Source organism: Punctularia strigosozonata (genome assembly GCF_000264995.1).
Source record: "Punctularia strigosozonata HHB-11173 SS5 unplaced genomic scaffold PUNSTscaffold_1, whole genome shotgun sequence".
Classification (NCBI taxonomy): domain Eukaryota; kingdom Fungi; phylum Basidiomycota; class Agaricomycetes; order Corticiales; family Punctulariaceae; genus Punctularia; species Punctularia strigosozonata.
This window is the reverse complement of record NW_006767433.1, coordinates 2,773,557-2,787,000: the sequence shown is the minus strand read 5'-3', so window position 1 is coordinate 2,787,000 and position 13,444 is coordinate 2,773,557. Positions and strand designations below refer to the sequence as shown.

At 52.8% G+C, this 13,444-nt stretch overlaps 7 protein-coding genes across 7 annotated transcripts; 3 read left to right on the top strand and 4 right to left on the bottom strand.

The window, feature by feature from the left end:
• Positions 1–50: 50 nt before the first annotated feature.
• On the bottom strand, positions 51–1,722 carry PUNSTDRAFT_57788 (rab GDP-dissociation inhibitor; the record flags this gene model as incomplete). Its single annotated transcript, XM_007378949.1, has 7 exons — positions 51–237; positions 291–435; positions 485–918; positions 972–1,080; positions 1,143–1,467; positions 1,523–1,654; positions 1,705–1,722. The coding sequence occupies 7 exons, from the start codon at positions 1,720–1,722 to the stop codon at positions 51–53; spliced, it is 1,350 nt and encodes a 449-aa protein (XP_007379011.1).
• Positions 1,723–1,952: 230 nt separating this feature from the next.
• On the top strand, positions 1,953–3,827 carry PUNSTDRAFT_41419 (uncharacterized protein; the record flags this gene model as incomplete). Its single annotated transcript, XM_007378948.1, has 7 exons — positions 1,953–2,091; positions 2,145–2,321; positions 2,373–2,550; positions 2,599–2,787; positions 2,822–2,885; positions 2,947–3,574; positions 3,634–3,827. 7 exons carry the CDS (start codon positions 1,953–1,955, stop codon positions 3,825–3,827), a joined length of 1,569 nt encoding a protein of 522 aa, XP_007379010.1.
• Positions 3,828–4,610: 783 nt separating this feature from the next.
• PUNSTDRAFT_110224 (mitochondrial amino-acid acetyltransferase) lies at positions 4,611–6,521 on the top strand (the record flags this gene model as incomplete). Its single annotated transcript, XM_007378947.1, has 2 exons — positions 4,611–4,739; positions 4,791–6,521. 2 exons carry the CDS (start codon positions 4,611–4,613, stop codon positions 6,519–6,521), a joined length of 1,860 nt encoding a protein of 619 aa, XP_007379009.1.
• A 153-nt stretch (positions 6,522–6,674) lies between these two features.
• Positions 6,675–7,968, bottom strand: PUNSTDRAFT_110223 (mitochondrial carrier; the record flags this gene model as incomplete). The annotated part of the gene is made up of 8 exons (XM_007378946.1): positions 6,675–6,719; positions 6,771–6,797; positions 6,853–6,981; positions 7,036–7,174; positions 7,227–7,354; positions 7,407–7,626; positions 7,681–7,789; positions 7,851–7,968. 8 exons carry the CDS (start codon positions 7,966–7,968, stop codon positions 6,675–6,677), a joined length of 915 nt encoding a protein of 304 aa, XP_007379008.1.
• Positions 7,969–8,235: 267 nt separating this feature from the next.
• Positions 8,236–9,758, bottom strand: PUNSTDRAFT_140463 (alpha/beta-hydrolase; the record flags this gene model as incomplete). The annotated part of the gene is made up of 4 exons (XM_007378945.1): positions 8,236–8,792; positions 8,848–9,104; positions 9,161–9,237; positions 9,286–9,758. 4 exons carry the CDS (start codon positions 9,756–9,758, stop codon positions 8,316–8,318), a joined length of 1,284 nt encoding a protein of 427 aa, XP_007379007.1. The 3' UTR covers positions 8,236–8,315.
• Positions 9,759–9,850: 92 nt separating this feature from the next.
• Positions 9,851–10,583, top strand: PUNSTDRAFT_110222 (phosphotyrosine protein phosphatase; the record flags this gene model as incomplete). Its single annotated transcript, XM_007378944.1, has 4 exons — positions 9,851–9,853; positions 10,000–10,172; positions 10,227–10,446; positions 10,506–10,583. The coding sequence occupies 4 exons, from the start codon at positions 9,851–9,853 to the stop codon at positions 10,581–10,583; spliced, it is 474 nt and encodes a 157-aa protein (XP_007379006.1).
• Positions 10,584–10,757: 174 nt separating this feature from the next.
• On the bottom strand, positions 10,758–13,383 carry PUNSTDRAFT_110221 (methylmalonate-semialdehyde dehydrogenase; the record flags this gene model as incomplete). Its single annotated transcript, XM_007378943.1, has 19 exons — positions 10,758–10,832; positions 10,884–10,911; positions 10,968–11,005; positions 11,072–11,127; positions 11,179–11,342; positions 11,394–11,570; positions 11,621–11,750; positions 11,816–11,863; positions 11,921–11,963; positions 12,035–12,062; positions 12,114–12,243; positions 12,293–12,411; positions 12,462–12,485; positions 12,541–12,595; positions 12,649–12,735; positions 12,790–12,866; positions 12,921–13,030; positions 13,080–13,103; positions 13,162–13,383. The coding sequence occupies 19 exons, from the start codon at positions 13,381–13,383 to the stop codon at positions 10,758–10,760; spliced, it is 1,635 nt and encodes a 544-aa protein (XP_007379005.1).
• Positions 13,384–13,444: the final 61 nt, after the last annotated feature.

Sequence of the window (13,444 nt, the reverse complement as noted above, 5' to 3'; positions counted from 1 at the left end):
AACTAGCGGACATCCGATGACTGGAGAGGAAAACGCGACGATCCACGAGCCTACTGCTCTACTTCGACCTCTCTCTTCTTCAGAACAAGGTCTTTGCCCGTAACTCTCTTCCAAACGTTGTGGACGTCATCAACCACGGTCTCGAAGTGGGAAGTCGCATCATAGGAGCGAGTGATGAAAATGTTGTCACCCTCTCCCGTTGATGTTGGCGTGTACAGCGATGTTACAGAGACAAATCTAGGATGGCGTCAATGCCCATAACCTGCAGACGGAGAAACCAGTGGACTCACTTGTCATAAACCCCTCCAAGGAGCTGCAGAGCCGGAGCGATCTCCTGCTCGGGTTTGTCTGTCTCAACGATGGTGCTCACGATGGCGATGTACACGTCCTTAGCGCAGACGTTGTGAGTTGAAGAGACCATAGCAATATAGATGTCTGTCGCGACGTGAGTCCGTGTCGTGGCATGCCAATGCCGCGGCCTTACCATTGCGCCGTCCAACTTGGTTCTGCGGAATGATGATCTGGCAGCTGTCTGCGTCCTCCGTCCCAGGGATCGGATGCTTCAGGACACAAATAGCCCGAACTACCTTTCCCTCTTCAAGGACGCGTACCTTGCCGCCTTCGCTCGCTTTACCGGCACCGAAATAACTGGGATCGCCGATGACCTGCTTGGCCTTGACGGTGTCAGGGCCACTGCGAACTCCGACAAATTTGCCATCCGAATCTGTGACAATTTCATCGATCGGCTTGTCCAGCATATAGGTACCGCCATAGATAGCTGATAACCGGGCGAACGACTGTGGAAGCTCGCCCAAACCGTAAAGCGGGTAAATGTACGGCGATTTGCCGTAGCGAGCCATTGACGAAGTATAGAGAACGATGCGATCGTATGTAGGCCGCGCAGGTTTCGTAATATAGCTATGAATTCTCAGTCTCGTATCTCGCAATAAATATGAGTATCCACTACTCACTCGTCGTCCAGGTACAACGCCATGGCATGGCCAATGAAATCTTGGGTTCCAGGCTCCAGGCCAAACTTCTCATACACTGTCTTCATACTGTCCCTGTCCAGATCGATACCTATCATACGAGGACTATGTTAATCCTGCGCAGACTGACGCATCCGACAACATATTGGGTACCTTGGTGTGTAGCTGGATCGTCATCCTTCCACCCTTGCAAGAACTCGAAGAATTTCTTGGCTCTCCTCTTCTCAAACAAACCCATGAGGGGACTTCGGACAGCTTCCATCTCCGTGCTTGGAACCTTGGAGATCTTGCCATCGCGGTATACAAAACTACCAGCGATTTGCTTGAATTCCAAGTAGCGGGTAACATCCGTGTGGACGAGGATCTTCGTCAGCTCTCCAGATGCGATGATGAATTTCGGGACGAGATCCACGGCGTAGTCACGATCGCGCCCAAGGTCGGCCGGCGGAGCTTGATCCTCTCTGAACTTCCGATAGAGCTGCGCCGTGCACGTCAATCGTCAAGCCGAGGCGTGGTTCTATAGTCTTATTCACCTGTGTCAGATTCAAGCTAGCACTATCACCTCCATAGTAATCATTGCGATCCATATGAAGGACCTTCTTTCCCTCCACTGACAGCAGTCCAGACAGAATGCATTCAGTCAATCCCGTTCCAAGAACGATGACCTGCATAAGATCTCAGAGTGGCACACGAGGAGAATTCTACGTGGGCGCACGTCGTACTCTTCATCCATGGTCGTCGATCGTTAGTTGTGTCAAAGGTAGTGCGTGGAGTGTTGTATGTCACCAAGCGTCGCGCGGGAGGTCATTGATCGATTGAAGAATCACGTGATATCCAAGTCCCTTCGTCGCGCCGGCCACTCGAGCACTCGAAACAAACTTGATTTTGCTCTCAAATCTGACCGTCTAAAGGGCTGTGTATCTATAAATTCTATCAGTTGATCTCGCACGCGGGGGGCTCATAATGACGTCGTTTCCCGGCTTTTTGGAACTCCCGGCAGAACTTGTCACGAACATATTGCATGAATTGGATGTAGCTTCGATGCTTACGACCGCCCGCGTATGTTCATTACTGAGGGACCTCATTGCTGGATCTACAGCTTGTGCGCACATTTTGCGTACAGATGCTCCCTATCCCACTCACGGCTTCGTGCAGTGCAATACAAGATAGAACTCAAACGGCTGGGAATGGTCCATTTCTCGGGAGGCCTGACAGCTGCCCAGTGTAAGGAAAGGTTGCAAGCATACCAGACTGCCTGGGATTCATTGAAATGGAATGAAGAGTGCGCTATCCCGATGTCCCCAGCTCCGATGACCTGGGAACTTCAAGGAGGTATGTTTTGCTACTTAGAATTGTGTACTAATGCTCACCTTTTATGTCCAGGGGTTTTGGCCCAGGCAGAGAATCATACTTCATTTTCGTTCAGTAGGCTACCGGCCCCAACCCGCGGGATATCTACTCTTGAATGGCGCATCGACGACGTAGATGTCGAGGCACGCGATTTCACTATTGATTGCTCACAAGATCTGCTTATCATTGTGGAAGAGGCAGTGCACGTGGGGTAAGCCGGTCATTGACGATCTTACGCTCTAGCTGATGGCATGTCGAGTACCGTGCTAGAGATTGTTTGGGTCCATTTTCGTACAATGTCTACCGGTAAAAAGCATCCTCACGCCCTCTCAGAGTCCAAGGTGTCACATCGCCTCGGGGTGATACCGGACTTTGGCGTGTCCTATGAGCTAGCTGTCTATGGCGATTATGTGGCAGTCCAGTTCCGAGCGCCCCGCCGCGGTTCCAGGTAAGTAATAGGTACATACGCACATCTCGGGCAGTTGGATAACGCGATCGCCCAGTGAGCTCGTAGTCTGGAACTGGAAAACGGGCAACATGCACTTTGTCAGTATCCGTCTCTATCACGTTGTGCATGCCGCCAAAGCCTGACTAATGTGGAAAACAGAGCATAAGTGGTGCAGAACTGCGTGCATTCTCGTTCATCAATGATACCTACATCCTCCTGGGGCTTCTCCAGCATCCACAGATTGATTCGGAACCCAGCCTCATGATCCTAGACATGAACAAGACAGCGGCCGACAAAACATCGGCGAATCCCGTACCCTTGCATGAGTTACAACACCACATTGCCCTGTTCCTCCCTCCGCTCATACAATCCGCGGACTGTGTGGAAATACGCATTCGCAGCGACCCCGTCATCCCTACGTATGCGACTCCGTTCGATCGCCAGCCACCTTTCACCGTCGACCCTAGCGACCGACTCTTCGTCGTCTCATTCTGGATCCAAGATGATCTTGAAGCTAACGGATACACGTTATTCCTGCCCTTGTCTACTATCATTCCATACGCCGCGTTGCTGAGCCGTTCTAAGCGCCGCACCGTAGAATGGTCCATGTGGGGACCGGATGGAACAAGGTTGATTCCAATGCCGGAACTGCAATCGAACGTGTGGGTCTGCTACGTCCATGGCATGCGGTATGTCGTGCGTGGCGGGCGTCTTGAACGCCACAACTCTTTCACGATCTACAATTTCAAGCGTCGCCACCTTCGGTCCCATGATCACACAGAATACGGTGAGATACAGCGTTGTTTAGCTCATCGAATCGGTGCCGATACTGAGGCCCGACGACAGATTCACCAACAATCCAGACAATGCCTACCATTATATCGGACATGCATACCTTTGAGGACTCTGTGATCACGCGATTACCTTACTGGACATCATCTACAACCCTAGTCCCCGATGGCAATCCGTCCGCGCTTCCACCCGTGCTATTGACGGAGGACGCTCTCGTCTTCGTGCACCAGAATGTAGGTCATGAATAGTTCTACCACCCAACCACACAGCTGTGTTGATGACTTCCAATAGACCAGGCAGTTCAAGGTTCTTGCATTCTAGTGTTGTGCGCTGGATTGCCCCCGGGCGCTACACGATGTTCGGAGCAAACGAGTGCCCGTATAGGTTGTAGCGACCGAAGTAGAGACGAGATGGCATATGCAGCTGCTCATGAGACTGTATAACGCACACAGCTTGGCTGTCCCCTCCGTGGTCGCCGTGACATCAAGGCTGTCGTTGACGAAACACAGCCAGAGTATTTCATTACAAACTACGTTTGTACATTTTTCTTTATGAAAATCGATATCAATTGTTAAAATCCCCGTCAAAATTGGATGTTTACTTGAAATAGAGAAGTATATTATGTCTACGTATGAAAGGTCACCTACCATATTTAGATATATTACTACACTTTTATTGTAAGTGCAAACCACGTTTGGACAGCAATCTGAGGATGAAGTATAAATCATCATAAAGAAAATTACACAAATGTAGTTTGTAATGAAATACTTTGGCTGTGAAAGGGGCGATGTACCTTACATCTTATCTGATAAGATAACCGACTGTGGCAGAAATTTCTCCGCTGTCGCGCGGGATTGCGGCCTCTGGCTGTTGAAACGTTGTCCTTCTATGACTCGTTCGCATAAAAGGATCTGAACACAGTCGCTCAGGCTGCACATACTAGCCCCTCATGATCCGCACCCTCACCTCACCACGTCGGGTTGCAAATCCCATCCCTCGCGACCGCACTGCGTCTACCTTCAAGGCCTTCTATGCCGTTCGTTCTCCGCGTACAGACGTCAGCCTGCTCCCTGAACCCTGTTGCACAGACGATCCGCGATCTTCGACCCAAGCCAGCTATTCCAAATGAACCTTCAGACGATTCAGAGCCTGTCGACAATGTGAGTTAGGCCCATGGTGGTTTGTTCAGGATATCCACTAATGCCTGCTAGGACATCATTCTCTCGATCCTCCGGGCAAATCCCTCTGCAAGAGATGCGAAACTGTATCTCGCCTCTTTCGGCTCGCCCGTTCCCCGCATACAACCTGAGAAGCTCGGATTGGTCAACACAGTTCGGGGTCCCTCTACGGACCAGGACACCCGAACCGTATGCTCTACAACACCGCCAACCAGCGAGCACGATTCTCAGACCTCCGTCATTGCTTCAATACTAAATCCAATACATCGCCGAACGGCGCTCGTCAAGGTTCAGGGTCCCTTTACAGACAGGCAGCTGGAGAGCATCGCCCGTGGCATTGTATATCTCGAAAAGCTTGGTTTACTCAGCGTCATCGTCGTAGAGAACTGCGAGCTGGAGAGGGGCCACGATGATGAGCGCGGGCAACTCATGGAAGAAACCATGCGCGTAACGCGCGCGTTGGAAGAGCAAGGTGCTAAGGCACGACCCATCCTCAGTGCTGTAGTCAGGCTCGGTCCTAAACCTGGCGACGAGGATCGGGCCGAACGCCACGACATCGATCTCGATATACCCGAAGCTCATACAGTACCAGGGGATCTCATTGGTATACGGTCGGCTCTTCTTGCAGGGGAGATCCCGGTACTTCCCCCTATGGCACTCGATTCGTTCGTACGGTCTATTCCCATCAACGCTAACGACGTGGTCGCCGCGCTTGCGAGAGGAATGGTGGAAGCAGCTGCTATTATAGGCAGCGCTGACGGCGATAACACCTCTACGGGGACTTCTTCGGGAGATTCCCTCAACTTGACGCCCCTCCGCCTCATGATCATTAATCGTGAAGGCGGCATTCCCTCATACGCTCGTTCGGGCTTGCCGCATCTCCTCGTGAACACTACGGCCGAATACCGATACATCCACGAGACCTTCTCGTTGGAATGGAAGAAGTCGCACCCTACTGCTCTCGCGAACCTTTCATTGGCTCGCACATGTCTCTCCTACATGCCGCCTTCTTCCTCCGCAGTCATGGTCTCCCACCGCTCTCCCAGCTCTCTCATTGCCAACCTCATCACCAACAAACCCGCTGTAAGCTCCAGCCTTCCACATGCTCTCGGCAATCGCAGGATTACGCAACATACCCCGACGCTCCTCCGCCGGGGTCTGCCGATACGTGTCGTGCGGAATGCTTCGGACATTGACAAGGCAAAGATGAAGAACCTGCTCGAACAGTCGTTCAAACGTACGTTGAACGAATACTCGTTCTGGAGTCGCCTTGAACGCGACATGGACTTTACAATCATCGCGGGTGATTACGCTGGCGCGGCTATTGTTACCAACGAGGCTGCTATAGCGACTTCTTCCTTCTCTCCCATTGCATACCTGGATAAATTCGCAGTGCTTCCTAGTCATCAAGGAGACGGGACCGTTGACTTCCTCTGGGTCGCTTTGCACGACGAATCGTATGGTCTCGGACTGCCGTTTTCGGCGAATCCTAACGGAGGCAAAGGGGGGCAAGGCGAGGGTCGCGATCTTGTTTGGCGCAGTCGAGCGGACAATCCGGTCAACAAATGGTACTTCGAGCGGAGCACCGGCCATGTCCGCATGGACAAAGACTGGGTAATGTTTTGGTGCGATGCGGAAGTCAGGCTGAAGATGGCGGAAGGCCGTAAAGCCAACGCTGGTTTGTCGTATGTGGAAGATTGGGAGCGCGGACGTCTAGGTGTGTGGAATGATACCATTAGTAAGATACCATCAGTCTGGAAGTGAGATTGCAGTCTGCACAATGTTGGATGGTATACACTGGACGGGGCTTTATGTGGATAGTTATCATATCTAACGACAAGCGGAACTGCAACTGTTATGCCCCGGGCCAGAGCTTGATCGATATAGCGTCTCCGCGATGAACTCCGGGAGTTTGTCTCAGAAGAATTGCTCCCATAGTTTCTTGGTTGCTTCGACCCCCAGCTAGGCGATCTCAGTCAGTCATGCCGATATTTGAAATCCACCTCTACTCACGAACGTTGCTGCATTTGCAGGGAATGCCTGGAATGCCGTTAACATAAGTACATCCAACCTCGCCAACTGAAAGACGACGTACCCGAGCCATCGCCGGTCCGAACCCTTTCCATAAGGCTCCTACGCCGTCAACGGCTATGGTCTTTCTCGCACAATCCATCATGCCAGAGTATGTACCCGTGGGTGCGGACTGCAGGCGCGATTTGAGAACCTGAGGGCAAGTGAGAGTCAGTCGCTGCTGAGGCCGGGGCGCCAAGATACATACATCCGGAGGAATGGCAATCGCCCACATGGCCACTCCTGCGGTACCCCCAGCGAGGATGACGGCGGGAAGGTTCAGGTCCGCTGGTGATCCACCTGCAGGTGTAAGCGCCTTCTTTGTGACTTCATACGCAGCGAAATACCTGTGAGACATGTGAGCATGGAAACCGCGAATGCGTAAGATGCTTTGCTTACGCTGCACTCCCGGGACCATCCCTAGCTAGCGTTGCACCTGTGCCTCGGAATATACTGCGAAGACCGCCTTCCTTGTATAGATGGCGCATAGCATCTGTGACGCCTTTATATTTACCCTCTATGTCTACCTGTGGAGCATGGCAATCAGTATGATGAGAGATTTATATCTGGATACCGCACCTGTAGGACAACCTTCGCCCGTTCCACTGGCGCAGTTATGGCCGTGGTCGGGACTGCCGATAGGAATCCCGCGGCAGCAAGCTCTCCCAACGACAGCTCTTTGCTCGTCCGGTTCGGGGTGACTGCATAGATGAGCGCCTTGGAGGTATCATAGGCCCAGAATGACACGGCGAAGATGGGCGTGACTCCCAGAAGCGGAGGGACGATACCACGGTAAAGTCTGTTCTTCTCGTCAGAACGCGTTATTTCCATAATGAGGCCTGCAGGCGCATACCCGGTTATACCATCCCGAGCGAGAGTCTGCTTGACGACGTCGACAGCCCCCTTGTAAACCCCGGGCCCCGCCGTCTGTAAGCGCGTTTTGGTGAGGTCGAATGGATGGCCTGCCCAATGAAGGGTCTGAAGGTCAGTCTATGCTCCCAGCTTTCGGCAGAGGCATCGCACCGACTAGAACAGCGCACACTCCTCCGAAGCCTCCAGCAAGAAAGGATTTGACTTGGTCCCCAAGAGCGCTGCCTTGCGAAGCCTCGACATCGCTAGCTGAATCCGACTGCGTAGGCATGGACGGTTAAACGGCAGTAAGTGCTCAGATTGTAGCGCAAATACCATGACTCAGGGCACAAATGGAACGTGAAGCGAAGCCGGATGGAGTGAAGGGCTACGGATTGAGTATAGTTTGACCAGAATATTTAGGCCGGAGGGTCATCTGCAGCCTTTGAACGGGGGGAAATGCGCGTGATATCTGTCGCTTGGTAGCCGAGTACATGATCCACATGCGAATCCAGCGCGCGCCATGCATATCCGATGTGCCGTTCCACAACTTTGGCAAATTTCCATATCATCCGTCAGATAGAGAAGGTAGAACTAGTAATGTACACAATATATGCATCAGTAGTATTGCCCGAACCATCAGTAACGCTCCACTGCTTCTAGAAGTCTTGTCCAGCTACTTTCCTGCCCGCGTTCTCTGAGGGCGAACGCGATCCCAGAGTCCAAATGACATCCACCTGGCACTTCGTCAACCTCCAACGGAACGCCGTCTTCTCGCATGCGTTCGATCAGGCGCCGGATATCTGGAGCCAATAATTCGACGTCCCCGTACTGTATCCAAACCCGCACCGCCGGGGAGTGATGCCCTGCGACAGAATCCGTACTAACGCCTGGCGAATTTTGACCGTCGCGTCTATCATCAATATGGCGTGCCCTTTGCGGTTGTGCCAGGTACCTGAATGAGCCGCAGATAGCCGGGCTGAAGTACGGGTTGGTACGTAGCGCGTCTGGGGGATAATGTCGTGACAGAGAGGGATACGCCATTCTGTTCAGATAGGGCGACAACCAATCCGTTGGTATTGAGGAGTACGGAGCGTGCGACAAATCACCGGAGGGCTGATAGCTAACGTTCAGTACGGACGTGCGAGTGTATCAGAACGATGAGACCCACAGACAGAAGCATGACCGCGCCGGGCAACGCGATGTTACGCGACGGGGAACCAGTAAGGGCAGCACCGTCGACGGCCGCAAGTTCGGCAAGATAACGAGTCAGTCCGAGGAGGAGGTGACCGCCGGAGCTATCGCCAACCAGAGTGATATTTTCAGGCCTGAAACGTAATTGGATGAGATAGATATATCCAGCAAGCAAATCCAGGAATTGCGCTGGAGCGGCTGTGGACGGAGAAAGCGCCTTGCGATGGTTTATCGCTGATCCGTTCCCATGTGAATCAGTTTGAACGCCATACAAGAGAAAATGTACGCACATAGAACGCGCCTATGTCCAGCACGGCTGAGGTAGTATGGAAATGGGGTGAGCATGGGATGGCCAAGGACCCATGTTCTGTGGACGATAAGCCAAGGATCCGGTACGTTAGTGTCAATGACGAACCCTCCCGGAACATAGAGGATCACTTTCTCCCCGTTGGCTGCAAGTTCGTCGCCTCTTGGCCATTTGCCACTTTGGTACGTCCAGAAAGCCGGAACCTCGGTGGAGCCGACGGTTCCAGTCGCCACCGCCAGGTCGCCAACTCTTAGAGCGTCGGGAACTCCGGCAACGGTGACTGCGTCAACCTCGGTGCCCTTCCCGATGAGCTTGTGGACAATCTCCTTCTTCTCGTATGCGGCTGGTCCTTGAGGGCGCGGCAACGTCCAGCGGCTGGTCCACGCGAACGCAGATCGTCCAAGCGCCACGACCAAATGTCGACTCAGGGACCACGTTGGATGAACACGGCAGGAGGGGACGCAATAGCGCAGGACCTGTAGCACTGCGAGCGGTAAAGAAAGGACGGTGAATATGAATATGCCTAGGATTTGAGATAGGATATGTTTGTAGCGCGGGGGCGCGTTGGGGGGACGGTCCATCGTTGGGGCTCGCGTGCGGTTGGACGGCGGCGAGAGCCTGATAAACGTGGTTGGGTGCGCATGACGATGTCCATGTCAGGCTCAGAGGCGGGATGGCAGGCGGGGATCGGCGTCAAGAGCAGGCGTACTTACTTGCAGTGGCAGTGACATCGCCACTCATTAATCATTCATCATTATCGGTTGCGGGAGATGTCGACGAGACCAAGTTCCAAGCCATCTACCCTACCGCACTCAACCTCAGCGGTGGTTACGTCCAAACATGGTGTCTGTGCTCGTCGTCTGCCTCGGCAATATCTGCAGGTCACCGATGGGCGAGGCGGTCTTGCGCCATGTCGCAAAGGAGCGTGGCATCGACATCACCGTCGACTCCGCAGGCACGGCTGCATATCACGCAGGAGAGGACCCAGACGAACGGCAAGTCGAGCATTCCTCGACGGTCTGCACCACGAGACGAACCGAACCCTACAGAACAGTCCAAACATGCCGCAAGCATAAAGTGCCGATCTCGCATTCCGCTCGTCAGGTGGAACCCGAGGATTTCAGAAGGTTCACGCACATACTGGCATCCGATGAGAGCAACCTTCAGAATCTGCTTCGCATGAAGCCGGGGCATGCCACTGCCGATGTCAAACTATGGGGATCATACGATGACGGCAAACCCATCGCTGACCCGTACTACGGTGGGATGGTGAGCAGCAGTCGGGCCAAGCATTCCGACGTGGTCATGAGCTCAGTGGCAAATTGCAGAACGGATTTGAGCAAGTATTCCAGCAGTGCATACGATATTCCAACGCCTTCCTCGACCAATTCTTCAAGAACGACTAACGCGACGCGCTCGCATAGCAATCTGTTCCGGATGAGAATCATACGAGGTCATGTACCCGATGTAAGGGCCTATGGAGTACACAACATCCATGAAGCTCGAACGCTTCGTGATAAGAGGAAGGGTACATTGGCACAGGGTTCGAGGGAAGCATTCGGCGGCGTAGGGACCGGAACTCAATGATGTGTAGGCATATCTACAGATGCCTTGTTTCCAGTGGCATCCTCAGCTCGCCATAGGCTAGTCGTGGTCTAGGATAGCAATTACTAACAAGCAGAGCGCACGATAGACTTTTTACTCGCCTTCGTTTGAGTATAGAAGTTAATTCCACTGTAACACGGCCAGGTATGTGAGAGAAGAACAGATTGCAGCAAGGCGAGACCAACCTAGGGCCGTAAAAGGCGATGTCGCCGAGGAAACTGGCCTAAGATGTAGGGCTGCTGTTTCAGTATCCCTGGCAGTGGCATAGTGTAGTGACGCTTCTTCGCACCTTGTTGCCACTCCAGCCGAACATGGGTAAAGGGACGGGTATCGGGACGTTGATCCCTGGAGACTCCACGTTAGGTTCACCAAACAGGAGCTTTCAAAGGAGCGCACCGATTTGTCCTACTTCAATTTCTCGTTCGTACTTCCGGGCTGTCGCTCCTGACTGGGTAAAGATCGCGGTTCCATTGCCATACTTGTTCGCATTGACGATGGCAATCGCATCATCTAGGGTGTCGGCAGTAAGAACGACAAGGACGGGTCCGAAGATTTCCTCTCTATTTGAGACGGTCATAATCAAGAGGCGTTATTGAACTGATCCTGCTAACCGGTAGCATCTCATATCTGTCACTGCTTCGATAACAGTTGGCCCCACAAAATTGCCATTCGGATAACCGGGAACATTGATGCCTCGACCGTCAAGATGAATGCGACCACCCTCCTCCTCTGAGGACGCGATGATCTCAGTAACGCGCTTCTTTGCGGCGGGTGATATCAATGGTCCGCTGAATCGATCGTGATCAGCGTAAGGTGTTGATTATGTTGATTCGCTTACAGATCGGCGTCTTTCTCAAAACCGCCGTTGACATTCAGCTTCGATGCACGATCCACAAGTTCGGGAAGCCAGGATTGAGCGGTACCGACGAGAATTGCAACAGAGATTGCCATGCAACGCTGGCCAGCCGCTATATCCGAACAGGTCGTCATTCTTGCTGCTTCATATTCGTAGTTATTGTTGTTGGTAACGAACCTCCGAATGCAGCGCCAATGATAGAGTTAAGCGCGAGGTTCTTGTTTGCTAATTGATAGCCACCTTAGGTACGTTGAAGTGTCGACGTTGAGATCTCGCACTTACCGTCCGGCATGATCACAGCATGGTTCTTGGCACCGAGGTTCGCCTGCGGTTCCGCATGCCCATAAGTACTGAGTGAACTCGAATCTATAGCCTCCACAAAGGAAAGGTGATCACCTGAACCCGCTTCCCGTTTTGAGTGCCCCTGAGTGCCAACCGTCATGCAAACTCGACAGCGAGAATACAGAGCTCTTACCGGTCATATATATGCTTTCCTGCACGATCACCCCCAACAAAGCTGATCGCCTTGATGGCAGGATGATCGCAGATGGAATTGACAGTAGGTATAGTTCCGTGAACAATGTTAAGAACACCGGGTGGAAGTCCTGGATATGCGTGTTAATCTCAGTCATGATATACCGAGAAATATCTTACCCGCCCGTTCGCAAAGTTCCGCAATGATCATGGCAGCACCGGGATCACGTTCAGATGGTTTCAAGACGAGTGTGTTGCCTGTTGTGCATGCAACCGGTATGGTCCATAGAGGTATCATACTGAGACTAATCAGCAATGGAGATCACCATCGCGTTGGATGAACGCGTACGCGGGAAAGTTGAAGGGTGCTACGCTAAACGTCACGGTAGTCAGACGAAGTCCGCGGAGTGTCGGCAATCATGGCTGACCTAGCACAGACACCTAGTGGCACTCTTCGGGTTTCAGTATCCATGTCCTTGCTCACTGCGACACAAGTTCAGGGAGTTGTCCGCGAGCTCCGCGCAACCATGAAGCACCTTCCAACTTGCTCCCCATTATGCTCGACGTTATTCCACAAGCGGTTTCGACGACTTGGAGACCCCTGAGCACGTCACCATGTGCATCTGAAACGAATGATATGCAAACAAGACCAACACATGAAAACGTTGGAGCCATACCTTGAAATGTCTTCCCTTGTTCAAGAACGATGCTATTCGCCAGCGCATCCGCGTTCTTCCGTATGAGGTGCTGGAGCCTAGTTTGCACAGTCACTACGGCTCCTCAACTCGGATACAGACCTGAAGCGTACTCCATGGCAAACTTCTGGCGAGTCAGGACACTCGTCCGACTCCATGTCTTAAACGCGTCAGAGGCAGCCGCGACCGCTTGCTGAAATTCCGACGAAGTAGTCTCGGGAACCTATTCAAAAATCGATCCCAGTACTTTCACCCATAAAGGTTGTATTTACGCGTGTCAACAACGTCTGCGTCGACTGCCAGGTATGATCTTGGGGTCAGAAACAGCGCCCTTCGGAGTTGATATTGACGCACAGGATCCAGGACCTCGATCCAGTCCTGAGTCGAACTCTCGACGAATTGCCCCCCTATATAATTCTTCGTATTCCCTCCGGATGCATTAGTTCCTTTCCATTCAGAAGATAGCTGTTCCGCCCGAGCCCGGGCGTTCGCAGTGAGGCCGCTGAGAGGTGGACGTGAGTGGCCCCCCGCTACAGTAGCAAGTCCGCGCGTGAGACGAGCGACTTTGAGAGCCATGGTGGTGGGGTGCAAGCCAGCCTGAGTGAGGTTGGCTCGGTTGAACAGATATCCGACAGGC